This window comes from Hippocampus guttulatus, chromosome 8, assembly GCF_054856545.1.
Source record: "Hippocampus guttulatus isolate MCC_2025c chromosome 8, RoL_Hgut_1.0, whole genome shotgun sequence".
Lineage (NCBI taxonomy): Eukaryota > Metazoa > Chordata > Actinopteri > Syngnathiformes > Syngnathidae > Hippocampus > Hippocampus guttulatus.
The window spans coordinates 20,216,158-20,243,861 of NC_141268.1; the positions used below are offsets into that span (position 1 = coordinate 20,216,158).

Below are 27,704 nucleotides of genomic sequence, written 5' to 3' on the forward strand. Positions count from 1 at the left end.
CATCATCCTAAAATCTGTGTAGCAATTAAGGCCAAGCCACTAAATCCATAGGCGTGTCTCTGCGCAGAGTGACGAGTGAATCATCATTACCAACACAAGTTTAATTCCACCCGGTTGTTTTTCTTTTTCCTCCCATAGGAAATGGTGTAAGGTGAAGAGTGCCTTTATTAGTAAGTAGATGCAATTTCTGCAAATCTGAGTTTGAAAAAAAAAAAATTACATCAAAAATGTGATTTTGTGACCCCAAAAATTGGAAACCTGATTTTTGTGACAAAAATCGTTGTGGCAAGTGGACTGTCACTTATATAACGCTTTTCTAACTCGTGTACTCAAAGCGCTTCACACTGTTACCTCATTCACCCATTCACTCATTCCGTATCTTGCTCAAGGATACCTTGACATTGTCGCAAACCGAACCACCAACCTCTGGGTTGGGAAACGACCACTCTACCACTGAAACAAACCGGAAATCTGGGGGACGGAGGGAATTCTGATTAGAAATCAGATTACTGCGGAAAAATTCAAATCTGACTTCAGTGGGAAAAAAATTTAATAAAATAGGATGTCTGATTTTTGTGGGGAAAATATTGCACATTTTATTTGATCTCTTGCACCTGTTCCAGGATCTGAAGTCTTGTTAGATTTCCTGACGTGTCATGATTTGAATTCCAATGTTTTGATTTTCTTCCCTTTGGAGGAATTTTGACATCGTCTACAATACATATTTCTGAAACAATTATGTTTGGAAAACAATTTTGTTGTTGTTGTTGTTTTTGTTTTTCTTCTCACTTTGACACACATTTAGTACATGACCACATCCAATTTGGAGTTGACTGATGGATGGAGTTGACTGATCTACGCCCCTGCATTTCCTCTTTGATTGATGGTAGATAATCACATAATGAGTGCAAATCTTGCTCCACCCGTGACACCGTGACGAGACGATGATGATGACGACGATAATAATGATGATGATGATGATGAAGTGTTTGACTTGAGGCTCCACTCACAGCAGTTTGATACCTCGGGAGACTATTTGGCTCGTGACCGATTCCAAGGTTAAAGGATGCAATTTTCCCAAACATCATCTAATGAGAGCCTGATGTGATGCTGGCAAATTCGATCTCCTTTCATATCTTCTGACTCCAATGGCTACAAGAGCAGCGCTTTATCTGCTGGCGTTGGCTCTGCTTGTTTTATTGCAAAAAAAGGAAACGTTTCCACATGTCAGTGTCTCTGTCACATACATGATGTACGCACTTGAAAAGAGCAGCGTTTTGTGATGCTGTATGTCTCCCAGTAGCATGTCAAATAGAAACATTCCTTTACAGTTTTTTTTTTTACCACAACAAACTCTGTCTTTACAATAATCCAGACTCCGCAAATATGCATTAGGATCATTATATCAGCAATTATTGGTTCTAAAGTGTCACTGTCAGAAAGCCTTTCAGTAACTCACGACCATTTTAGAGCGTTTTGATGGATTTTTCAAGAACAACACAATATTGTGTTCTGTGACAACATAAACACCAGGCTACCTAAGAACTACCTAAAACATGGATTGCTTTCACAAAAACACACTGTTTTTTATTTATCTATTATCTATTGATCTATTACATTTACCTCCAACTTTATGTAGATCTAGGTGAAACAAACTCCCAGGGTCGCTTCGTTAACGCTTTGTAGGGGACGCTACTGAGTTTATAAAAAAAAACAAAAAACAAAACGCAGAATGAACTAATACGATATTGATGATTTTGGCAGGCCTGAAGTTTCTTGTGTTAGACCCTCACAGTCAGCAGTGTTTTCTTGGAAAACAGAGCGTTTCCACGGAAACAGTGTTTCACCCAAAAAAATCCAAAACTTTGTTTTTCAACATCATGAAAGCCGAAACATTTTTGCCAGCAAATATGACTTAGATTAGGTTGATGTCGCACCCTGCCTTCAAATGTGGGAGGCACATACACAAAAATGTTGTCACTTCATCGGTGTCCTTGATTGGGATGCAAATAGCCTCAAATTCAAGCTGAATTATTTGCAGTTAAAGCAGATCCTGTTTGTTTCATTTCAGTTCCATTGCAGTGGTGATTTTTAGAGGCGAAAAACTGTCCATGTTGCAATATTTATGGACTTGTCTTTGAATCATGTGAAAATAGAGGACACGCAACCCATACAACTTTTGATGACAAGCTGAGCTAACGTAGCAGGCGACAGCGTCGTCCATCCGCGCGTGTCTCGCCCGTGTCTGTCAGAATGTTTCTTGCAGTTGTGAAGGGCCGCGTTGAACCGCTCACATGTGATTCGGGAGAAATGCAACGTGTAGTTTGACAGCCATCAGTCGGTCTTGGCCTTCTTGGAGCGTGACATCATTCATTTTTATCATTCCCCTGGTTTGCCACAGCAGTAGCATTTCCACGTGAGAAATTATTTCCCGATGGAGCGGGAGGAAGGAGAGGCTCCGCCATCCCGCTTGGAGTCGGCGTGTCTCTCGCAGACGCTCAGTCTTTCCAAGTCTGGTGAAACAAAGCCCGCGTTTGGGCTGGCTGGCGCTGTGTGCAGTGAGGAAGCGTTGACAAAGTTTTGCCAGGACGCAAAGTTTTAACCCTTACCGGGGAAACCTCACTTTTTCCCTGGAGATCTGGAGTGGGCAAATTACGGCCCATGGTCCTTTTATGTCAGCATTATTTCGATCATTTACAGGACTGACATTGAATCAGGAGTTCAGAACATGTACATTATTCCAGGGATTGCCCCAACACTCCAAATACCAAATTACCAAATAAAAGCTGCCCAAAACGACATTTGTGGCATAAAATTAACTTGGGAAATTTTTGGAAATGGCGCACTCTCAACAATTTATCTCACTCTTAGTGAGCATTAGAATTCCAGTCATTTATTGCCACTGACATTCCTTTGAATCGGATGAAAAAACATTTTGTAATTTCTATCCCTTTTTTGAAAAACAGGACATAGTTTCAAATTGACAGTGCAGAAAGTGGACAAACATAAATTTATGATGGTCTGCTTTCACGGAGGACTACAGAAATCACAATATTTGCTGCCGAGACGCTGAAATTCTGAGGCTTTGGACAATTTTAACTCAAACAATGGCTTGAAATGATTAATCGATGAGTCAAGTAGTTTTGGATTCAACTGATGATTTATTAGTTGCTGATTAACCGTTGCACCTCTACTATTGGAGCTTGTGACGCAACCCTGTGAAGTTTGAGAATTCTTTTACAAAGGCATCTGTTGTCTTTTCGTAGACGTGATGTCATTTTGAAGGCCAGAAGTGCAAAGTTTTGCAGGGTCATCAGATGTTTTTGTCCTGAACTCAAACAAAATCGTTTATTGACTTTATTGAAATGTAATCCAAGCCGCCAAGCGCATTTCATCGCTACACGATGACTTTTCATCTGTGCTCAGTTATCTGGCGTTGGGGAAGTCTTGTAGGCTACTAATTGTCTTCAAATGTTTTTTTTTGCTCTCTCACTTTTTCTCCCATTGAATTGTTTTGATGTGGCTGCCACCGTCTGATTTTCGATAAAAGTCAAAAGGGTGGGCTGTCGATGGAAAATGTGACAATAAAGTTGGCTCGGGCATAGTTGGTTTTGTGTGCGACATAAGATTCAAAAACAATCACTGTTATCTTAGCTAATGCTAACGAGTGCAAACGAGGACAATGCAAGCCACTGACACAATGTTGAATGTGTTTATTGGAAAATATTTGGCAGTTCCCTCAGACTTGAAAATGTCGACAACAAAATACACTGCAAATGTGTGGTCTGTGATCCCCGCTCAACAGCAGTACGTAGACCCTTTCGTGCTGTTTATTCAAGAGTTTTACGCATTCCCCACACCCCCCTGCCCCCATGTTTCACTCTTTGGTGCAAATGGCACCATCATCAAGTGGTGAGGTCTTATCGAGGCGACAACAGCTATGTGAAAATTGAGAGGAAAAAAAAAAGAACAGGTACTCATGGCTGTGTGAAAGGAGCGACTGACCTGTGTTGCTTTCGCGCTACCAAACTTTCATCTGTTTGAATCGGACTTTGGTTGTTTTTCCCTCATTCATAATTTACCTGAAAATTGGACCAAGCGGTCATATTTCACACAGAACCCAGCTAGTTAAAGTTGTCTTACCCATTTGGTGCAGTGTTAAAGGTAGTCTCTGTCTGACTGAGTTTATGCAACAAATTAGAGCTGCACACAGTCCTAGACCAGCAACACAGTTGAACTCATTTGCCACTCATTTGGTCGGCCGTAAATTTTTGCCTATTTCACACAACGTTTATACACAAATTGTAGCCAGCATTTGTGTTACAGGGCAACAACCCCTTTCATGCAGAGTTTACGTAAAAATTGGAGCCTCACACAGTCCTGTGCCAGTGTCCTGCTTTGCTGTGTTCTGTGTGAAAATGTCACAGACTTTGGGTGTTTTCACACTACCGTCCTACAATACAGGCCGTGTCATTTGAGGTCTACTTTTAATTTTCCCCCTTGATGAAGTTCCTTTTGTTAAATGTGAACATATTTTCGGTAAATATTTATTATGTATTATATTTGTACCTTTCACACAAAGTCTACTGCTAGAAGCAAATTAAGTGTAACAGTGCCAAAATACTATTTGTTGACAGTGACAGTGGAGCAGTAAAGGTGAGTGTCGGGTGTTAAACTCCCCAGGCTTCACCCCTGTGCCAGCTTTCACACAGCCAGCCATTGTTCTGCCTCTGTTGCGCCTCTGGTGGTACCTCAAAAAGCCAAACCTTTACCTGATCTTTCACACAGTGTCCGTACCTTTCATGCAAACCGGCAACACTGGGAAGAAAAATAGACTTGGACAACCAGTGTGAAAGATGCTACAGTTTTCCATCGTGACCCAAAATTACATAATTTTATCGGAAATCCCCAAATTACAGTGAAGGGTAGTCAACATGTGTGGTCGCTAGTTTAAAAAGACGAACAGTTGCAAAGGTGTTTGTTGGCTGGGGTCATTTGGTTTTCTGGGGTTTTAAGACCACGCCTGACGACGAGCGCACACAGGAGAATGCTGAGGGGGAAACCTTGAGCGGGTCGATCAAGTTGTTCTCCAGCCTGACGGCCACCAACATAGAATCGCCGCTGCGCTCCGGATCGCAGATGCCCTCGTCGGGAATGCTCCTGGAAGATAGGCGACATTTTTGCGGGGCGGGGGGGGTGAATGTAAGACGAGGCTTAAGATGGGGAAAGGGTCCCGTCCTTACCTGATCTTGTTGTTGTTGAGTCTGAGGAAGTGCAAGTTAGTCATCTCGTTGATGCCCGAAGGCATGCTGAGCAGCTGGTTGTGGTCCAGACACAGCTCCACCATGGAGTGGTAAGACCCAAAGAAGGACTCGGGTTCGATGCCCTCACCGTCCAGTTTGTTGTAGGACAGGTACAGGTACTCCAGTCCCGGATCCATGTGGGCAAACACGAAGCCTGAGGTCCATTCGGGACATTTTCAAACATTAGGCTGTGTCCATCATTGGTTTCATTCAGTAGGATGTCAGCATGTTAGAATTTATTATGTCCGATTGGTACATTCGAGTTTGCCTTAGTTATGCTTTCAGACAAGGGACAAACTTCCAAATTAATCCTTAAAGCCACGGTCAGGGTTTCAGACATACATGAGATAGGGCTTCAAGCCAATGTTTGAGATTCAAAGAGGGTTTAAAACAAGAGTTAGTATTTGGGTTTCGCATCAGGGTTTTCAAGTAGAGTCTCAGGCTACGGTTGGGTTTCAAATCCGGATTATGCTTTCCAGTCAGTGTTTCAAACCAAGGTTTCAAGTAGGGATAGTTGAGCCCTGGTATCAGGCCAATACCAGCCTTATTTTTAGTGATCATATACTGGTGGAGGATGGCAATACCAGCCATCTTTAAGCAAAAAAAGTCTGACATGATCGAAAACCCTCTTCCGTATTAGTTGCCGTTATATTGCGGCAGTTTGGCACATCGGTGAGTCATCATCTCCGTCAGAAAGGAAAGTCTTTGTTCACAATGTTTTTCATTATGTTCAAAGAAATTCTATACATCAAAAGTACTGGACCTATTGTTATTCAGTATTGGTGAGTACACAAAGAGTGATACTCATACTGGTTTTGGTCTGAAAAAAGGTGTTACCTAGTTTCAAGCCACTATTAGGATTTCAAATTAGGGATGAAAGTTAGGATTAACGTTTCAAACAAGCTTTAGGGTTTCAAAATAGGCTTTCAAGCCACGGTTAAGTGTTCCAAATTAGGCTTTCAAACCAGGGTTACAGTTTGGGGTTTGAAGCTGGGATTCGGGTTTCAAATTTGGGTTTCTAGCCTGGATTAGGATATTAAGATAGGGTTGGAGTTTTGAAGCCAGGATTAGGGTATGCACTGTCTATGCAGGTACAGTGTATATGGTGGTGTCCACCCACCAGGTATCCTCTCAATGCGATTCCCCACCAGCACGAGGTGAACTAGTGACTTGGGCAGGTACGACGGCACCAGGTGCAGTCTATTGTAGGAAAGGTCTAGGGACTCCAGACTCCTGCAGCGGGGAAACATGGCGACTAGTGAAGGGCAGAGGACTTTTTAGCTTAGAAGACATCTCTCGAAATTACCACTCACTCAAGACAAAGTACTCAGGCGAGCACGCGAGCCAAAAATAATAACTCAGCCGTCAGTCATGCGCCGCTGAAGGTCGTGAAACGAAAAAATCGAAACATTAGCCGACTAGTAGGCTTGATGCGAATTCCTGATGGCTCTGCTTTGGGTTCCTTCCTGCTCTGAAGTATTTCAGCATTGCAGCCGTGAGCATGTTAGCAACCTGGATATCTGTCTCGAGCACCTGTCCACTGAGGCATCAGATATGCTGACCATTAGCATGTTAGCATCTTAGCTATTAAAAATTTTAGTTTGTATTTGTTTTATGTTAGCATACTGCCTGTTAGCACCATAGCGTTTTATCCATTCTTGTGTGAGAGAGTACCTGACTACAGAGCATGATGTGAAATCATTATTGGTCTATCTTGGACACGGTAGTCAACTCAACTCAACTGTATTTATAGAGCACTTCCAAACAGCCATCGCTGCATACAAAGTGCTGTACATGGAGCAACTAACATATACAACAGTATGTACAACAGTATATATGCAACAAATCGGTAACAAAGACGGTAGAAAGCATCGAACAGCAAAACCAAGCACAAATCTGAGTCATGCTGAGTCAAATGCCAAAGAATACAAGTGAGTTTTGAGGCGGGTTTTAAAGATGGGTAGCGAGGAGGCTTGCCGAATGTTCAGTAGGAGGTCATTCCAGAGAGAGGGACCAGGACACACAAAGCTAGTCCGGCCCGATTATGTGCCTTCCTGACCAGGAAAGACAAACGCCAAATTATCAAGTTTTGTAAGATTCATCTTTCGTCTGATAATCGGGTCTGATACAGAGGACTAGATTCTAGATCAGTGGTGGAACATAATCCTTGTGTGTGGTGGTTTTGAGGTTATCGTAGCACACCGCACACAGGACGACCAAAACTGTTAAATGCCTGATTTTTTTTAAATTTCTATCTTCATGTGTGTGTTCTGTAACAGATAAATAATCGTTCAAGTGATGAAGAAACGTTCAAGATTTTTGAAGATTTGAAAAAACCTTACGTCTGTGCAAGGACCAAGTTCGTTCTTTTGTCAAAATGCTATCTTGTTATGACAGCACTCAGACTGTTAGCTTGTCAGCATGTTGTCCAATCTTTTTGTGAAATAGAATTTTAGTAAAGGGTACGATGTGAAATCTAGCCACCTCACAGCTTTTTGAACATATAGGGTGCTCCCATGGTGCTAGCATCCTGAATGTTAGCATACTGACGATTAGCATGTTAACATTTGATCCATTCCAGTATTAAATGATGTCTGACTACAGAGGAATCTGTACTGATTTTGCCTTGCTGATAAAGTATAGATTTTGTCAGCGTAGCCGTTGTTATTGTGGTTAGCATTCCACACACGTTGCCAGACCTGTGGTGGATCCAGGCCAGTGGGGCGATCCTGGTCTCTTCCAGCCTGTTGTGCCTGAGGGAAAGCACATTGAGGTTTTTGCTGTGGTTGAAGACGCCCGCTGGGATTTCTTCAATTAGGTTGTTCTCCAGGTACAACTCCTGAAGGAAGCAGTAGCGTTTTCAGATTTTCTTCTGTACATTTCAACATTTGGTGTACATTTCTTCTGGTTTAAAGGGGAGGGGGGGGACACCAAAAGTGGGGTTGGTTTCAGACATTCGTCACACACTCAGTGGCCTCAGTCAAGTTTATTTGCCAGATCTCACTGTGGTTTGTCGGAGCTGTTTTCACTGTACATTAAATCTCCAAAATGTTTCTGACTATCCATCAAAATTGCCTTGTCAGAAGGCAGCAGATGACGCAGAGATGAGCACGTACCAGGAGTGAGGGAGGGAGGCCCTGTGGCATTGTTCGGAAGAGGTTTCGTCCTAGTCGCAGGTAGGATAGCTGGACCAGGGGCGCGAAGGCCTCGGGGTCCACGTTGGCCTCGCTCAGAAGGTTGGCTTCCAGCTCCAGAATCATCAAACTAGCCAGACCTGCAAGCACGCTCAAGTGTAGAGCGACACGCTACAGGACGCCTGCGCTATCGATATAGCGAACGTCATTGTCGAATTCCACACCCCTCCGGTGACTTAAAGTGCGATGCCATACGATACAGCTCAGACCAATTACAATGCCGTGCAAGATTATTCATGCCAAGTACAATGTCATATGATACAATTTACTCTGATTGCAATAACAATACAGTTCACTCCAATTGCAATACGATGACAATGAGATCAAATTCGAGTCGCGAGAATTACAACGCAAAACGATATACCTCTATTATGATGTGACAGGATGTATTCTCACAACAGTAAGATCTGATTCGATGTGATTGACTTCAGGTGCGAATACGATAGGAATCAATTATGATCCCCTGAAATTCTGAATGCTCTATGATGCTTGTTACTCCAATTACAATTGTCATACATGAGGTTCTGCTGGAAGCAATTTGGCTTTTCAATTTCTATAGAAAAAAAATCGCAGCGATAATAGTAGACAGTGCCACGGACAGTTGTTGTGTTCTATGTGGTATCACCTTGGAACGTGTTTCCGTGGATCTTTTGCAGTCGATTCTCGTTGATTTTCAACTCCTGCAGGCTCAGTGGGAGATCAGAGGGAACCACTTCGAGAAGGTTCCCGTCCAAGTACAGACGCCGTAGCATCTTCAGACTCTGGCGCACACGCGTTTATTGACAGGGAAATGAATTTCTGCAATATGTCGATGCCAAATAGAAAGATTGCAGTGGTATATGACGTATACGGTCTGCTGGCGTGTCTCACTTTAAAGGCTCTTTGATCGATCCCTGCGGACGTGAATTTGTTCTTCTTCAAGTTGATCCATTCCAGGTTGGGAATGCCGTTGAAGGCCTCTGCCGGGATGCTGCTGATGTTGTTGCCTGCGAAAAACCTTTAGCATGAAAGCAAATGCTTGGCAGAGCTACTAGCGACATCTACCAGTGTTTGCTTGCAGCTACTTGCCGTTTTCTGTTTTTTTTTTTTATAATTACTTGCATTGTGTAGATTTGCAGCACGGTGAAATAAAAGGTCCAACACGCCCATAAATAATCGTCAACATCGTTTTGCTTTTTTCTGTTGGGTGTGAATGTCCACCATCGATGTGGTGTGACGGAGAAGATACGACACTCACCTTCCAGGCTCAGAGATTTGAGGTGTGGCATGAGGAGAGGAGGGAAGTACGTCAGTCTGGCGTTGTCACAAGTCAGCGTGTCGTCGGCGAGGTCGCAGCCGGGGGGAAGACCTCCTTCCTTTGCCGCCACCTTCTCTTCCTCTTTTTCCTCTTCCTCTTCCTTCACTTCATCCTCTGCGGCAGAAGGAGGTCCTGGGATGGGAGCAGGGGGGAGATCCGGTTCCTCGGGTTCTTCGTCTTCTTTGGGGGGCATTTGGAAGACATCTCCTCTCAACCACACCTCCTCCTCTTCCTCTTCTTTCAGTATTTCCTCTCTCAGCTTTTTCTCTCTCTCCCATGCTTCTTTCTCCTCTTTCCTCTTCTCCTCTTCCATTTTCCTCCTCCTCTCCTCTTGCTCCATCTTCCTCCTCTCCTCCTCTTCTTCCTCTCTCCTCCTCCTCTCCTCCTCCTCTATCCTCCTCTGCCTCTCCTCCTGCTCCTTCCTCTCCTTCCTCTTCCTCTTCTTTACCTCCTCCCGTTTCCTCACTCGCTCCTCTTCCTCCAGGTGCTCCTCCTCTTCCCGCCAGAGGATGCGCTGGATTTCCTCCTGGCTGAGCTGGGGGGTGGTGGTGATGGAATGGTGGTCGTCACGGTTACGAGGCGCTGGGGAGTCACCAGAAAGTTCAAGACCGAGGTCGGGATCTGAGGCGGGGGCGGGGTGGGAACGGCCAATCACCGGGCATAAAAGAGACGGGAGACAGGAAGGGAAAAAATGCAGGAAGGAAGAAAATGAGAGAAGGATGGAAAGACAGACAGGGAGACAGACAAGATATGGACAGACAGGCAGCTGTGTGTTAGTGTGCTGGACAGACAAGCCACATCCCACATAACACGTACTGTATATGTGCAGTCAACACATACACTGACAACCATGTCATACATGCACCTCACATGTGAAATTAGTCACATTAGACACCCCCCCCCCCCAATTGCATGCCACTACCCATCTGATCACATAAATATGCTCACTGTAATCAACCGGAAATTCATCACGATCACGGTTCTCAAACATATAATTTCCCAGCCGAGGTAGATTTAGGATGTAAATCCCGTTAAGCCCCGAGCCCACTGAAGCAGCAAACATTTGCAAGTGTATGCAAAGGTAGCGAATGTTGCAGTCGTGGCAGGGTTCAATCAAGGTCGCAAACATTTGCTAGACGTTCGCTTGTACATTTCTTGCGGCAAGGGAATTTTGAACATGTTCACAAATTTCAAGCGTGAACATACAAGTCATTTTAATTTCGTAATGTGTAGGAATAATCTATAGTCAAGTATAGATTAGTCAACATTTATGAGTTGAAAGTGTGAATTCATTGATTACTTCACTGCGTTTTCATTTTGACCCCGGCATGCACACGTGGTGATGATGTCACCCACATCATCATCACCCTCATCCATCACCCTTGTTGTGTGTCAGTGTTTATGCTACGGTAATGAAAATGACCCCCGCCCCCGCCTCCCCACCTCCACCCCACGTGAGACTGAATGTGCTACACACATTTGCAAAGCCAAGATCCACATCGTCCAGGCCTCACAGATAGCGTCGCCATCCGTTTGGGCTCCCGATATGGCGGCATGGCCTGGTTCTCACGTATTGCGTTAGTACCTGAGTCCATGCAGACGGGGCAGCACTCCCCGGCAGCGGCGGGCGCCAGCGGCCCGCGGCAGGGCGCGAGCGGGCAGGCCAGCTCGTCGCAGACCACCCGCCCGCCCGTGCATAGACACGTGACGCACGGAGTGGGAGACCACACGGCTTGGTTGAACATGGTCATGCCTTGGAACACGCATTGGCCGTGCTTCCCTACACACACGTGAATAGTGGCTACCATTAGAAAAGCTTTTTTTGTAATTGTGTGATTATTGGAGAGCATTCAACTGTTTTTTTTTTTCTTATCACTGTGGTATCTGATTCATATTGCATTTGTGGAGTAAGAATGAAAACTAACCCACGTGTTTTCATCCATCTCAGAGGGCTGGCATTTTATCCAGCAATGCCCCCTGCTGTCGACTGGAATTGACCTCAAAGTACCCTCGGGCTCGCATTGTGAACATCAACGTTTGCAATGCGAGCCCGAAGGCACTTTGACGTCAATTTCAGTCCTGAGCATGGCGAGTGGTACACAATGGCGGCCCAAAACTTATCCTGCTCCTTTTGTCAGCACTCACATCATCAGGTACAATACAAGGGAGCCAGTTCCATGCGCAGCCTTCCATGCCCAACTGGCACTCACTGATGAGATGATGCGCTCGTGTTGTTGTGTGCCTGATTATTGCAATCGTGTCCTCTTATCAACCGTCGTGCTTTTGCATCAGACCCGACAAAGCTGTCATCATCTCTTCCCCGTGCTTAAGTGCACCTTTCAACAGCAAAGGAACCGTGTGCGTGAGTGCCGCTGAGTCAGCTAGCAGAGCAACAAGTGAGTGTTTGTGGCCGTTTTAAGTGTGGTCCCTCTGTCATTGATGCTGCTAATCTTGCACTCGGTGGCCGCTTTGTTGCATGCAAAGCAGAATGTGCAAGCTTTATTTAGGAAGCTTTTCTCTTGTCCTACCCTGTCATCTACCGCTGCATTGTCCTGCCGCCATTCGGCTGTCTACGTTTACAACCACCTCTTAGGAGCTCGCTCGCTAACTAGCTCACCGCACTGGAGTCCAGCTATCAGCTATATCCATATGTGGTCAATGATTATTATTTTTATTATGTCAAAATGTGAATGAAACGATTCGCTCGTCTGAGGCCGACGTGGTCACCTGACCTGGTAGAACGTTGTAGCTGGAGTGTTGCTCCGGTATGTCCCTGTAGGACTCTAGCAGGACCACGTTCCCTTGGACAGGCTGCGCCGGAACGCGGGGACTGTTAGGAATGCGTCTGCTCCGAAGGAGTTTAGCGCGCCCCAATCTGACTCCAGCCTGACCTGCAAAACCCAGAACCCACAACAGCCAAACGCCAAAAAAGTTAATAACGGTGTTTTGGCTGCGACTCGATTCTTGTGGTTCTTGTGGTCTTCCTCACTGGAGGCTGACCCCTCCCTTATCATCGGCTTCTTTCACACGGAGATCACACATAGTTAATGGAGAAGATCTGAAATTTATCTGAGCGTACCTTTCAAACGCAACCCAACGAGACAAGGAATTTGATAGTTATATATTTGTCTGATGACAACAATTGCTTTCAACGCAACACGGCTGGCAAGAGAAATTATTGTCAGGTCCTGGAATTGCCGATGACTCTTTCACGCAGGCTCTGATACGATCTGTCAAGATATGAAGTAGCTGAGATGTGACTATCAGGTGTTGGGATTGGGGAAAAACCTTTCATACAGATTCTAGTGCTACCACTGACGGCGGAATATCGCCAGCATGCCTTCATTCAATGATTCCGTGTCTTTCACATCAAACGTAAACATAGCGGCTTTGAAAAGGGGGATTGAAAAGAGCTATTGAACTACCCTTAAGAATTGAAGGAATTCTTCCCCTTTTCTCCCCGGGGTAGCCTTTATGTGTGAAAGGTATCAACATGGATTCAGAGTCCGAAGGCGACTTGACAATTTCCTGACTTCTGAGCTCATATCAGAATATGTGTGAAAGCGTACTCTGCAATTCCTTGACCTGAAAGTCACTTCTTGGCAACCGGTCCCTTTTCATAGGGGTTATCAGGGTCTGCATGTAAGGTCAGTCTGCAATTACAGATTTTATGGTAAAATCATTTTCGCTAACAGAGAACTTTATCATGTCCAGACTCTGGACTATGTGAGAGGCAATAGCAGGAAACAGGGCTGTAGAGTGCAATCATCTCTATCATTTATTTTTCATACCTCATTACATACTTTTTTTTTTTTTTTTGGCCGGATCTCTGTATGAAAGCATCTTACCTGGTCCGTCCCGTTTCCTCTTCATCCGTCGCATTCCTCCATCCGGCTGGCGTGGTTTTCCCCGCCCGTTTTGTGCGCCGGTCACGGTGAAAACCAGAAGCAGCCATAGAGCTGCGATAAGCAGACCTGTCCTCATACCTTAACAAACACACACACACACACACACACACACATGCACACACTCACCATCAAGCTCCAACTGAATCTTTTCCACCTGTCAAGGAACAGGAAATTTTTACCTGCAGCACCTTGGTGTCAACACGGATGTTTGTGCTGCTACTGGCCCTCAGATACTGTTTTTTTGTGCTTGTGCGTGTGTGTGTGTGTGTGTGTGTGTGTGTGTGTGTGTGTGTGTGTGTGTGTGTGTGTGTGTGTGTGAGTTGGGTGTAATTAGTAGTCTGAAGTCCTGTCATGATTAAAGGATCTACCTTGACACACACCTGATAGTTTGGTGTGAATATGTGAAGATAAGGCTATTTTCTGTGTACTGCGGCTATAGTTTGGTTTCAGTTGGACATTTTTGGTCCATTTTCAGGGTCCTGTAAAGACCAAACCCTACTAAGATTCTAGTCATGTTGCTGCTAAATTTTAAATGTGTTCAGTAGTCTGGTGGATGATACTAGGTCGAGAACATTTTGGAAAAAGAATTCAACCTCTGAAGCCTATTCTATTTTGCAACATGAGATTTGGTAGAGATGTCTGTCAACGGTAGACCTGCAAAAAAATACTCTCAAGAAGCGACGCCCCAAAAAAGACATGAAGTCTGCCGTTTTGACCTGGAGATTTTAGAGTCTTGTTCTCCATGTTTCTAAATACTATCAATATGTTTAGCCCCTGAAGTCAAATTGCTTTAATAACATGAAATTTGGTAGGCTTGTTTATCATGATTAGACCCACAAAAAAACATGCCTGCCATTTTAATTTGAATTTGCCATTTTGAGCATTTCCAGCAGTCCCACCGGAACAAACGTTTCCTCGAGATTTTGTTTGATTGCAGCTAACCTTTTATAGGAGTGGCTGGCAACCAGTTCAGGGTGTACCCCGCCTACTGCCCGAAGACAGCTGGGATAGGCTGCAGCACGCCCATGACCCTCGTGAGGACAAGCGGATTAGAAAATGGATGGATGGATAACTAACTTTTTATAACTCATATACTAGACAGATTGATGATGCTACTCATAGAAATTGATACATGCAAAAAGAAATCTCATATTGGTTGTGAGTGGTTGAGAGAAGTGAGCCCAGGGGACATTTGATAGCAGACCACATTCTTTGTAACCACTTAACCACAACTCAAGTTTTTGGTGAACATAAGAACTGTTTCTGCTGCCCCCGTGCGGACAGTAAAAAGTCACACCTGACTAAACTGTTTTGCCATGTGTAAGGCTTAATTATTCTACATGGAATTAAATAAGTCAGCGGGAGGGAGGGAGGAAGGATGGGGGGAGAGAGAGAGAGAGCGCACGACTAATGCTTCATGCCTCATCTGTCCTCAGACAGAAGAAAGTCGAAGGAGGGGAGACGTGAGACGTGGAAAATATTTTTTTTCCCTTTAAGATCCTGGATGAGCAGGCTCACATGGAGCTCAAACGCAGGATAAAAATATTTGTGTGTGTCTGTGTGTGTGTGTGTTAATGAAAGCCAGACAATGTGAGCTGCTCTCATTTTTTGCTCGTTAAAGTGACATTTTACATGTACTTTATTCAGAACACTTCCCAGAGGAAAAAAAATCCACTAAGGGAAAAAAATAACACTTCAGTTCGCCATGTGACATCTCTCAACTTTGGTAAAGACATTATTCCATCATATAAAATTAAAAGACTCATTAAAGTGCTTTGAAATTCCATATTTAGACTCTCAACGCTGATTACAAAATTTGGTGCTTGACCTGGCTTGACTTTTTCCGAAGTTATTTTTGGAGTTTTTTTCCAAAATGGATTTAGTCATCAGACTTCGTTGCCATGCTCCACCTACACGCAACAACAAAAAATCCAGATTTTCACAATGATTGCACTGTCCATCTGTCAGGTATACATGCTTCAAATTTGGTAGCAATTGCTTCAAACTAAAATGGCTGACATCCAGTGTCTTTTCGAGCATGGCTTCTTGAGACTTTTTGTGGGTCGACTCATAATGGAAAATGCCTATTTTCTTTTTGCAAAGGTTAACTGGCTTCGTGGGCTGAATTTAAAGCATAATAACCATAAAGAAACAACAATTTTAAGTTTTTGTGCTAGAATTGTCACTTTGAAACAAAGTGGCTAACTTCCTGTGTCTTTTCAGATTTAGCTTATCATGACTTTTTTTGTGGGTCTAGTCATCATAGACATGTCTACCAAATTCCATGTTGATAAGGTTAGCTGGCTTCAGGGGCTGAATTTTAAGAATAATATCATCAATGAGATCAAACACTCGGATGAGTTTCTTTGACATTTTGAACCACATTGAACAAAAATCGTAAGCTTCCTGTGTGTTTTTTGGGTGGCTCATTGAGATTTTTGTGGCTCGACTCAGAGGGGAAAATGTGCCGATCAAATTTCATGTTACAAGTCAAACTGTCATTGAGGGGTTAATTTTTTCGAAAAATAACAAAAAATAAGTCACACTATTTCAAGACTTTCCGTGACAAAATGGCCGCTTCGAAACAAAATAGTCGACTTGCTGTGTGTTTTTGGGCCTGGCTTCTTAGACTTTTTTGTGAGTCTCCTCATGATACACGAGTCTACCAAATTTCATGCTGCTAATTCAAAGTGGCTTCGGAGGCTGAGCTCTGGTCTGCTGGCTGTGAGTGAGGCTTGCTGGCGTCCATTTTGAACGCTGGCTTCAGTGACCAAATATGGTTCTTGCCTGCTAAAAGGGAAAAATGTTACATAAATACTGATGACGACGCTCCTCACAATGAAACCTCCGCCTGACGACTAGCCTGTGTTGCTAATCAGACAGTATATACTCAAATTCATTAGAATTCAGCATCACCGAACAATGCAAGTGCACTGAGGAGGCGGAGCTAATGACTTCAAGACAGATAGACAGGCAGGAAGTGGACCTTACCAGCACTTTGAAGGCCAAATTCTTGCTCCCTCGTTCCTCCTCCTCCTCCTCCTCCTCCTCTTGTGGAAGCTTCTCAAGAGGTGGATGTGGATGTGGATGTGTGTGTACGTATTCAGATATGCTCCTCTACGTCTGTGTGTTGTCCAGAAAAGTTTCTGTGTGCGTCGCAGTCGTGATTGCGTAGCGAGTGTGGTGCAGCAAGCGAGCAAGCAAGAAGAGAGAGCGAGGGAGGAAGAGAGCGAGCGTGTCGAAGGGGAGCGTCACACAGGTCTGGAAGGAGGTCAGAGTTCATGACGAGGCCAAATATGTCACTCAAGTGTCCAAAAATGTCCCCAAAAAAAACCCCACAACCTCAACTAAGGCTGGGCAATATCGCCTTAAAACAAAAAAGAAAAAAAACAGCACACAATTGTTTCAAGTTGCTCATCAAAATCAATATTTATTTAATAAGATGAGAAAAAGGGAAAAAAAAGATTCGATTGAGATGGCAACATACGGACGCTGAAATCTGATTGGGTGGGTGGAAAAAAAAAACACTTGAAGATTATACTATTTCATGGAACAAATAGAACTGTGGTTATATATGCAGGTCAGTCCTTCTGACCATCTGTCTGTTTCACAAAATCCGAATATCCAATTTTAATTAACGCCTGCGCCCTCTTCATTTCACACTCGGAAAATCAAATGATACAGAACAAATTTAGCTTCTGGGATTTTCTTCATGTCTCCTCATGCCCAACAAGTTTGGAGGTTTAAAAAAAAAAAGGAAATCAATGACATTTGAAAAAGTCTTATTGTGACAATCCAAGCTTCCTCTTGGGAAAACAATATCCGATAAAAAAATAAATGTTTCATAAAGTAACATCTTTAGAAAACACACACAATTTCCAAATGAAATATTTGCAGCTTGGAAGCACATACCTCAGATGAAAAGTGTTGAACATGTGGCCTGAGAGGTCAGAATATTAGGGACAGCTGTCAGTCCTTTGAACTGTGTTTACTTGTATCGAAACATGTTGTGATACTGTAACAAACATCTGGCAGACACACACATATACGTGTTCTTCCTGTAGTTTGATTTCGCTTTTCCTTTTCTTCTTCTGGTTCTTGTGGGTCATGATAGACTCCCCATATGTTGTGGTTGGGAAAACAAAGTGCCGAGTCAGCTTTGATCTCGCATTTCAGCTGGGGCACAGAGAGTAGGAGAGGAGAAGAAGCCTCTGAAAACGTTCAGCCCTCCTTCTACCTTCTTTCTCTGTTCAGCACTAGATTTGCTTCAACCAAGCTTGTTACGCCCCCTGCTGAGTAATTGCACGCCACACACATCCACATTAATGGAACTGGAGGTCAGCCAATGTGTGCTTGGGCGGGGGGTCACAAAGAGACAGTGGATAGGTCCCATACTCATCTGTGTGTATGTTTTTGTTTGTAGACCAAATATGGGCATGTGGTTTGTGCTCCTGGTGACAATTCATCATTGCTGACTTTTCATCATCCTGATCTTCCTGGGTAAAAAAAATAAATAAATAAAATGGATTTGAATGAATGTGCCCTGCTTTGCACCACTTTGAAATGTTTTGCTTTTTTTTCTTTCATGTCAGCTGTATATTTTTGGTGCACTGGTCTGTGGATGTGTCCAAGGAAGGCGAGGTCACCCCAAAAGTGGACCTGCTCACCAAGATCCCAGATCGAGGTGAGATGCCCCTCTCGCACAATATGACAAGAAGAGGAAACGTAATGATTAAACTGAGTCATTATATTAATAACATAAATAATTTTCTCCACAGCTTTGCAGCTGTTCCAGTCTCAGGCTGTAGGTGGTGCCGCCGAGGCATTCCACAGCCTGCTGAGGCTGCTAGGGCCTGAAGCTGCCTTGGACGAGGTCATCCGAGCGGCGGGACTCATAACTGATTAAATGCGTGATGATGGAAATGTCATCAATAGATTACAGCTTCCCGAAAAAGCAAGCACAAATTGTTGTATTGTTTTTTTAGTAATTATTATTCAGTAAAGTTGCACTCTGTAATATTGTACATTGTATAAACATTCAGAAATGACAATTAAATAGAATGTCAAGAATTAAACAGTTTGTCCGTCAAAATGAATTTATCTTGGCTTCTTCTGGTGTGCGTGATCTGGCCACCAGGGGGCAGTTTTATACAGCCATGCAGACAAACGTAAAGTTTCACTACAACTGTGTGACTCACTAATCTTTGTAATTGTAGTGATTCCTTGCACAGCATAAAGAATATACAGCAGACGCCCACACACTTGCATTCTAAGATTTAAAAAATAACTTTTTCCTCCTCCTTTTCACATTTTCTTGTGGGAAAAACCTTTATTAGCAATTATTTATAGCTTTGGGGGGGGTTAAAATTACCCTCCATTTGTCATTGATTCAATGTCCCGCATTGAAGAAGAATATCCACCACATTGACAGCGCCCTGAGCATTTCTCCCTGACGCCATGATTTATTCCAACAAATATCTCTCTTGTAGAGCCAAGTCAGAAACATGGCAGAACATTTGAACGAAAACGAATTAATTGATTATAATTAAATAATAAAGAATGCCAAGTGGTGGCTGCTCGCCATCCATCTCAATGGATGTGTTTTGTTCTGGCATATTCCTGGTCGCAATGTTTTGGGTCTTTTATAGTGTCTCCGGAAAAACATCAAGAAGAATTAAAATACGACAACAATTATGAGGAGTGATTCATTACGATCGTGTCCTCTGATCACCAGTTGGAAGGTAAAGGGAGAAATTTGGACACAACCAGTCCTCTTTGTTAATCCCTTATGCGTTTTACTTGTTTCAGGCATGTTCTTGGTCACATTGTTTGGGGTCCTTGCTGAAGACTCGGCGGGTCTCCCGAGTCGAAAGGAAAAATACGATAAAAAACTAAAGGAGATATTTGCTGAAATCAACTTATTGGATATCGTCGGACCGTTAATCGGCCCACAATGAATCTTGAACTCCTGGGTAGCTAAAGAATCCTCTTACTTGCTTGAAATTGTCACGTCTTTCCTTAAAATTGCGACGGGTTTGTTGTGGTTAGCATCGCGAGCTAGCCTAGCACGATATGAGGTTTTCCTACATACTTACTGAAATAACACGAGCACTTGCTCAGTAATTTAAAGGTTATATTTTACAATGTGCACGGGGTGTGCATGTAACCATGATAAGTAACCTTAGAAAATACATGAAATATTTAGAGACGTATTTATTTCACGTCACTGAAACGCAGATATTTAAGCCTTCCGTGTTTACTGTACTCCCTCGTGCACCACATTCAAAAACTATTAGTGACAAGACAATTTGACAGTGAAGCTACGTGCTTGTTCCTTGAAATAGTTATATATTTACATGGACATTTTACGTTTAGTCTCATCATTAGCGCATTCACATTAATTATTTTACTGTTTGTAACTTCCAGCATGCAATATAAAGAACACGATCATTAATGTATCTATCTAGCGAGTATGTCGTCTTGAAAATTAGCAGTTTGGAATCATGTTGAGAATCTGTTCAATGTGTGACCACTGCCCATGCTTATTGCTTTCATATTTTTCTTTCTCCCCTAGAATCTTTTGGGCAGAACTATCCTGAGGTAAAACAAACACACCAACGACAGCACTCTTAGAAAGATTTATGCAGATGTAATCGTGGCTTAGCTCCTCTCATCTTGCATTTGTCAGGAGGCAGATGGAACGCTGGACTGCATCAGTATGGCCCTCACCTGTACCTTCAACCGCTGGGGGACCCTACTGGCGGTGGGCTGCAACGACGGACGTATTGTCATCTGGGACTTCCTGACACGCGGCATTGCCAAAATCATCAGTGCACACATACACCCCGTCTGCTCCTTATGGTGAGACACATAACAACACACTCGTACCCATCTGTTACTGCAGCCCCTAAATTGTGCAAAGGTTGTCGTCCCACTGCATACTGAGCAACCCGACTGAATAAAATACTGTAGATGCGTATTTCCCTTTTATCTGTAAAGAAAACAAGAACACATTTTGACAATTTCCGTAGATTTTGATGCAAGTTCGCGGTGGGGGGGGGGAAACTTGCTTCCAGTTGGAGTCGAGACGGCCACAAGCTGGTTAGCGCGTCCACAGACAACATCGTGTCACAGTGGGATGTGCTGACGGGCGACTGCGACCAACGCTTCCGCTTCCCCTCGCCTATCCTCAAGCTACAGTGCCACCCCAGAGACATGTAAGTCTACCAGAAAATACATGCAAATCTATAGAACATTTTTGTTTACCTTGTTGGTTCCTGGAGAACCAAGGATATTTTGAGGTGTTACTTGGTGCAAAACGTTTGAGTAAAACATTATCGCTTCTTCCATAGGGACAAAGTGCTGGTGTGTCCCATGAAGTCGGCGCCAGTGCTGCTCACCCTGTCTGACTCCAAACACGTGGTCCTGCCTGTGGACGATGACTCGGACCTGAACGTGGTGGCGGCCTTTGACAGGCGGGGCGAGTACATCTACACCGGCAATGCCAAAGGAAAGGTCAGCCAGCGGAGACGGCCGGACGTGTGCATGCGTTTCATTGGCTGGCATTGAATCAGATGATTGTTGATTTGAGAAACGCTTGCGTGGTGCAGATTCTGGTGTTGAACACAGACACTCAGGACCTGGTGGCGTCGTTCCGAGTCACCACTGGCACCAGCAACACCACCGCCATTAAATCCATCGAATTTGCACGCAAGGGCAGGTGAGACGACAGTCAAACATGTTTTCTTTGGATTTGTCTTATTTAAACCTCTGTGTTTTGTTTTTGTTTTTGTCTGCTTATCAAAATAAATAGTTTCACTTGCCCAAAATAGATCAATATTATTGTATTTTTTTTAATCAAAATAAATATGATTCAAAAATGTATCTATACTTATACAAATCTAGAAATATGCATGCAAGCACAAGAGGACAGCTCTTTTTTCATACATTTTTAAAATTCAGATAATGGATGGATGATACTTAAAACAAATCATTTCAATCAATCAATAACAAAAATTATATATACAGTATATATAATGTGTAGATGCATGAAGTAAAAAGTAACGTATTATATGTTAAAATATTTGTCTTTTACTTTAATTGAAGCACACGTTTGTGATTGATTATGAAAATTTGAATTATCTCCTAATTTTCTTTTTTATTGAATATTGGGGGCAAAAAAGACAAAACCATAAAACAAATATATACAATAAATACAATAATTAAATGAGCTAAACTCACCATTGTTAAAAAGCATTTTATAAATATGTCAAATAATAAAGTAATTATAAATCAGAATTGTACATAATTAAAAAACTGAATACCTATAAATATATAATTTTATATATGCTTTATGTAAAAAAACAAAACAAAAAGAATGATTGCTAAAAAACCAGTAACATCTGTTCAAACGTTAAATATCTTGTCTTTGTCATGTATTCAATTGAATATAATTTTGCAAATCATTCTATTTTCATTTACATTTTACACAATGTCCCAAGTTTATTGGAATTGGGGTTGGAAATTAGGAAAATGTACCTTTTTCAATCTCCTTTTCCACTGGTCTGGCTTTGCAGTTGCTTCCTCATCAACACAGCGGACCGCATCATCCGGGTTTACGACGGCAGGGAGATTCTGACGTGCGGCCGTGACGGCGAGCCAGAACCCATGCAGAAGCTCCAAGACCTGGTCAACAGGTGGGCTCTGACCCCTCTGAACTTTGACCGTTTCCGTGCCAGCGTTGCTCAGATGACACCAGGGCCACCTTTCACCATGTCTTACCGTTGGCTGTCGCGCTGATCCCAACATCCAGGACTCCATGGAAGCGCTGCTGCTTCTCCGGGGACGGCGAGTACATCGTTGCTGGCTCAGCCCGGCAACATGCCCTCTACATCTGGGAGAAGAGCATCGGCAACCTGGTGAAGATCCTGCACGGCACGCGAGGCGAACTGTTGCTGGACGTGGCCGTAAGGACCTGCTGGGTGTTGTGTTGCTGCACATTTTAACAGTCATGTGACCATACTTTTCTCCAATGTGCAGTGGCATCCCGTGCGCCCCATCATCGCCTCCATCTCAAGTGGAGTGGTGTCTATCTGGGCCCAAAACCAAGTGGTTAGTCGCAGGGCCTGCACATTCCCACATTTGCCTGGGGAACATTCCGGAAATTCGTCGTCCGATTGATTAAAAAAAATATTTATCCTGAATATATGCCAAACTGCAGTTTTCCACTCACAGGAAAATTGGAGCGCTTTTGCTCCAGACTTCAAAGAGCTGGATGAAAACGTCGAATATGAGGAGCGAGAATCTGAATTTGATATTGAGGATGAGGACAAGAGTGAACCCGAGCAGACAGGTACAACGCTTTTTGGAGAACAAGACCTCTCAAATAGCCAGTAGAGGTGGCTGCCGTTAAATTTGACATACCGGCAAGACCCTGACCACGACGGCCTGTCACCATACGAGCGACCGCTGTCTCTTATCACAGTTGCATGATTGAAACACATTTCTGTCTAACGGACTGGTCTCGCCGGTTCTAACTGTGGCAGGTGCGGACGCAGCCGAGGACGAGGAGGTGGACGTCACAACAGTGGACCCCATCGTGGCTTTTTGCAGCAGGTGAGGAAGACACTGAGGTGGCTGCACGGTCGCATGGTGTCAACACCACGTGCTCGCGTTTGAACACCTTCAATGGCAACAAGAGTGGCAGAGGGCAGACCTTTGCCAAGCCCAAACTAAGTGAAACTGAAGTTGTATATAACCTTCATTCATAGCTCCTTCATAGCTTCCTGTGTGTTTCCTGCAGCGATGAGGAGCTGGAGGATTACAAGGCTCTGTTGTACCTTCCCATCGCCCCCGAGGTGGAGGACCCTGAGGAGAACCCCTTCGGCCCTCCACCGGACTCCACGCCTCAGGCAGGGGCCGCCGAGGAAATGCAGGCGGGCAGCGACAAGAAACAGCGGCCGCCGTCCTCCGACGGAGCCCCGGCCAAGAAGAAGGCACGCACTACCAACATCGAACTCCAGGGGGTGCCAGTTGATGGTAAGAAGGGTTAACTATAAATTACAGCACCATATCATTTTGGTGTCATCTTTACCATAAACTTCCTCCGGCAGTGGGAGCATTGTATGTGCAGGAGAGGGAGAACTAAGAAATACTTTATTAAGTCTGTTATAGTGGACACCAAGATTTAAGAGGCAGCTGTTCTGTTGCTCACCAAAACAGCAGCATCTATCGGGGCACATAAACACTCTTGCGCTGTTGTTTAGGGATACTATTCCTCACGCAGATGACTGGAACGGTTGCTCTTCTCTTGCTAACCAAAACAGCAGCGCCGTTTCAAGTCAGCCGCTTTGAATCCTCACATCAAAGGGGCGATCGTTTCTCTTCCAGAGGTGCATCCCCTGCTGGGCGTGAAGGGCGATGGCAAGTCGAAGAAGAAGGCAGCGGGCCGGCCCAAAGGCTCCAAAGGTAAAGACAAAGACTTCCCCTTCAGACCCAAGCCCTACAGGGGGGGCGAGCGGCCGTCCTTCGCCATGGACGTCCTGGGGAGCTCGGGCCCGGGAGGAGGCGGAGGAGGAGGAGGGATGAAGGGCAGGGCAGAGGGGGGCCTGGCCACAGGTAAGCGTACCATTGCCCCTGATGCTGACAGAGGGTGCTGTGCTGGTCCTGCTGGTCCCTCTGCTCAACTAAGCTGTGCTGATTGACAGCTCAGCCTGTCTCCCCTGTGCTGCTCCCTCCCCCGAGCGCAAACAATAACAACAACAGTCGGCCATTAGGTCTCCAAAGCAGCGCTTCTCAAACTGAGGTCCAAAGAATGCCACAACATCAAAACTCATTTGCAATCAGTCATGTCATAGCGTTTCAAAAAGTGCACTAAATTGTTTCGGAAAGAAACACCCGCAATGGTCATAAAGTCATCGTACATTCAGAATTATGTATTTCTAAAAACAAATTTGACGACGCTACGAATATGATCATAGGGGCTAACTCTGTGTGCCCTCTATTGAGCATCACAAAAGTGGCAGTATTACAGGAAAGTGGAGCTGTTTTGTTTTTAAAAGCACTTGTTAAAATGTTGATCTCCTCAGTTGTTCAGTTTTGACATAAGAATCATCATGTTTTGTCAAGCGCCTTGTTACAACTGTAGCAGTTGTGAAAGTGGTATATAAATAAAGGTTTTATAATATTACTTTGTCTTGGAAAAATATAAGATTATTCTAGGGATATTACAACTGTTTACCCCAATAAAATATCCTTGCTCTCTCACGGATAATTTGTTATATGAAAAATACTTCATTCCCCCAAAAAAGATGGGAAAAAAATATGAATTTATCATAACACTGTGACTTTTTTCCTCAGCAATAGGCAACGTTTTAATTAATTTGGTATTCAGGACGTTGTCAATAGTGTAGTTGTAAAAATCAGAACTTTTTTTTTCCTCTCAGAAAAAAGCAACTTGAATTTCAGAACTTCATTCTCAAAACATGTGTTTGTTTTTGTTAACTTTTCCTTATTTTTTTTATTTTTTTTTAATTCCGGGATACTCATGGTCATTATGTTGCTGTTTCGACTTATGAGGGGGTTTTGGGGCAAATGTTCCCCCTGTGTGGCGTTCTTGGACCTCAAAAGTTTGAGAACTCTGCCTGGTGCAAAGGCACAGTCTGAAACACTGGACACATCATTAGGAACACCTGCACAATCTCGGGGTGTCAAATACGGCAGGAAAACGTGTCTGCCGGACTCACTTGCTAACATGATGAAACATTCCATCCAAAGTTCCATTCCATTCCTCTAGGTGGCGATATTGCAAGCCACGAACACCATTCTTCATCTGCTGAATCTGGTGGGCGCCATTTGTCCCCCATGCAAGTGGAATGTAACTAAATCCTATCCAAACTTTGAATGATTAACGCTGTCATAAACGTGCTAATTGTTCATTTCAATGTGTTGTTGCTAGGCAATGCACAGCTGAGGCTATGAAAGGGAAAAAAAATGTCCGGGCTTTGCAAACGTTTGCTCACCCTGGCATTGGAGGGTGTGCCTAATGATTTGTCCAGTGAATTTATAATTACCCATATCATCTAAATCACAGTTCTACATGCATCACGTGTTCAGGCTGTGGTTTGCCGACTTTCAACCCCACTCCTGAACTAATTGATGTCAATGATGATTGGCTGCTCCAGTTCCCGCTTGGCCCTCCTTGCTCCCCGCACCCGCCTCGCCCCGCCTTGCTCCTTTGGCCTTGTTTGGTGTGCTGCTCACTTCCTGTCCTTTTTGTCTTCTTCACTAGACTAACTCCTGCTCCTTCCACAGCCTTTGTGCAGCTACAGTTCCCCCCAAACCCCCAGAAATATACCCATACTCTGAAATAACATGCACAGTGGAGACAACTAGCATATTTTGTCAGGTTTTTTAAAAATCTCACATCATTAACTTCCACTGAAACAAATAACAAATATAATTTTTTATGCAGATCATTTGAAATCGGTTCTTTCTCTTGGAATAATGTTACCAAACAAGTTTTAATCTGCGACCCCCACCCCCAATTTCAAATTACATCAATTCACACAGAAATACTAACGATGACAAAATTGATATATATTTACAGAAAATGGGGAAAATAAAGATTTAAAATACATTAGTTGTCACTTCAGCAGATGGTTGTGCTCATTTACATACTCGGGCACAATTGGCGAAATTGTGCCAATTCCTATGTCTCGTTTCATGATTGTGCAGTTCTACAATGTCTTCCAGGTTAATTTTGATCCAATTCAAAATAAATGCCTGATCACTCGTAAACTTAAAAGCGACCCCAATTACTATTTTACTGTTATCCAGGACATTGGCGGGCTCTTGTGGCATCTTAGGGTGTAAGTGAGGGTACAAAAATGCTCCTGAAAGCTGCAAATCATTTTTCAGACAACAAAGGATACATTGGAAACAACAACAACCCAAGAATACTGTAGGTATATTTACAAATTTTGAAGTGGCAAAATGTGGGTGATTACTGTCATGTCCCCATGGCCGTTAATTTTTGAGACTGCTGCAGGGAAGCCTGACAAGTGCCGTGCTTCTCCTTCGCAGGGACGCTGGTGACGCAGACATACAAGCAGCACGACATAGGAGGAATGGACTGAGGCGACAAAACAAATAGAAGCACACAATTCCTCTGTCACGTGCAGACTGGGAAGAAAATGCGCTCTTTCCATGCCAGTCACAAGCCAACACCCACACCTTGGTCGGGACCACCAACAGGAGAGATCACATCCTCTGTTCTTTTTGACTTGTATAGAATCGTGTGTGTGTGCGTGTGTGTGTGTGTGTGCGCGTGTGTGTGTGTGTGTGTGTGCGCGCACTAGTTTTTATACATATTAAAGCATTTTGGAATTAATGTCAAATTATCAGAAGCCGTGTTCAGTTTGTCATACTTGACTGGGAGCACAATGCCACAGTCTGATTGTATTAAGATAACGTTTATTTGTCCCACACTGGGGAAATTTGCAGTCTACAGCAGCAAAATTGGGGGGGGGGGGTAAAGTGTTTCATTGCACAAAATAAATGTTTCAGAAAAGAAGTACTGACATTGAAATGGATGGAAAATGCCATTCAATTAATCCAATTGCAACATGTCATCTGATAAGGTAAATAACGCTGTGCAGTAGGCGTGTCTAGCTACCAATTTCTAGGTTTGAAAAGTCAGTTTCAAAACCTCTCGATTTGTTATGATCTGTTTTTTTTTGTTCTTCTCAGTCATCAATGCAGGCAAAGTGACAAGATTAGAGCTGTGACGAACGATCATTTTAATAATTGATTAAATCTGTCAATTTTTTCTGATAATCAAACAAAATCAACTTTAAATTTACATCTCATATTCAAAAACAGTACATTACTTCAAATTGACAATGTTGAAAATTCATAAACGTAATATGTCCGTTTAAAGTGGTTATCTAATTTTCCACATATGAAAAGTCAGGAAACAAATACATTGTGAAAAGATTTGCTG

The 27,704-nt window shown here is 43.5% G+C and overlaps 3 protein-coding genes across 7 annotated transcripts in view; 2 read left to right on the plus strand and 1 right to left on the minus strand.

The window, feature by feature from the left end:
* Positions 1–18,777, plus strand: part of cenpp (centromere protein P) — a 60,139-nt gene extending 41,362 nt beyond the window's left edge. Inside the window, exons 7-9 of the mRNA XM_086118419.1 lie at positions 18,126–18,202; positions 18,295–18,386; positions 18,481–18,777. Of these exons, the coding sequence (XP_085974545.1) occupies positions 18,126–18,202; positions 18,295–18,386; positions 18,481–18,608 (297 nt within the window). The 3' untranslated portion in view covers positions 18,609–18,777. The remainder of the gene's footprint in view (positions 1–18,125; positions 18,203–18,294; positions 18,387–18,480) is intronic.
* ecm2 (extracellular matrix protein 2, female organ and adipocyte specific) lies at positions 3,699–16,939 on the minus strand. Of its 3 annotated transcripts, none has more exons than XM_086118417.1 (12): positions 16,694–16,939; positions 13,643–13,780; positions 12,527–12,685; positions 11,380–11,574; positions 9,735–10,376; positions 9,368–9,483; positions 9,123–9,258; positions 8,420–8,577; positions 8,003–8,142; positions 6,424–6,536; positions 5,244–5,457; positions 3,699–5,160 (listed from the first exon to the last, which is right to left on the minus strand). In XM_086118417.1, exons 2-12 carry the CDS (start codon positions 13,776–13,778, stop codon positions 4,992–4,994), a joined length of 2,178 nt encoding a protein of 725 aa, XP_085974543.1. In that variant the 5' UTR covers positions 13,779–13,780; positions 16,694–16,939; the 3' UTR covers positions 3,699–4,991. The 3 variants fall into 3 exon arrangements, with proteins under 3 accessions (XP_085974543.1, XP_085974542.1, XP_085974544.1); XM_086118416.1 differs by having other exon boundaries at positions 9,735–10,415; XM_086118418.1 differs by lacking the exon at positions 11,380–11,574 and having other exon boundaries at positions 9,735–10,415; positions 16,694–16,938.
* A 741-nt stretch (positions 18,778–19,518) lies between the features above and the next one.
* Positions 19,519–27,099, plus strand: rbbp5 (retinoblastoma binding protein 5). Of its 3 annotated transcripts, XM_086118224.1 has the most exons (15): positions 19,519–19,674; positions 20,277–20,302; positions 20,391–20,563; positions 20,779–20,919; positions 21,055–21,217; positions 21,313–21,422; positions 22,279–22,398; positions 22,515–22,668; positions 22,742–22,813; positions 22,937–23,054; positions 23,248–23,317; positions 23,505–23,740; positions 24,092–24,319; positions 26,621–26,663; positions 26,786–27,099. In XM_086118224.1, exons 1-15 carry the CDS (start codon positions 19,656–19,658, stop codon positions 26,853–26,855), a joined length of 1,743 nt encoding a protein of 580 aa, XP_085974350.1. In that variant the 5' UTR covers positions 19,519–19,655; the 3' UTR covers positions 26,856–27,099. The 3 variants fall into 3 exon arrangements, with proteins under 3 accessions (XP_085974350.1, XP_085974348.1, XP_085974349.1); XM_086118222.1 differs by lacking the exon at positions 26,621–26,663; XM_086118223.1 differs by lacking the exon at positions 26,621–26,663 and having other exon boundaries at positions 24,092–24,169.
* The last annotated feature ends 605 nt before the right edge of the window (positions 27,100–27,704 follow it).

Excerpts from the sequence above, each read along its gene's own strand:
- ecm2 (XM_086118416.1), bottom strand. The coding sequence starts at position 13,778 with ATGAGGACAGGTCTGCTTATCGCAGCTCTATGGCTGCTTCTGGTTTTC. Across the intron at positions 12,686-13,642 it reads GAGGAAACGGGACGGACCAG|GTCAGGCTGGAGTCAGATTG; the intron begins GTAAGATGCTTT and ends TGGGTTTTGCAG. Across the intron at positions 9,259-9,367 it reads TCGATCAAAGAGCCTTTAAA|AGTCTGAAGATGCTACGGCG; the intron begins GTGAGACACGCC and ends CGTGTGCGCCAG.
- rbbp5 (XM_086118224.1), top strand. Across the intron at positions 22,669-22,741 it reads AACTGTTGCTGGACGTGGCC|TGGCATCCCGTGCGCCCCAT; the intron begins GTAAGGACCTGC and ends TCCAATGTGCAG. Across the intron at positions 23,055-23,247 it reads GAGTGAACCCGAGCAGACAG|GTGCGGACGCAGCCGAGGAC; the intron begins GTACAACGCTTT and ends TAACTGTGGCAG.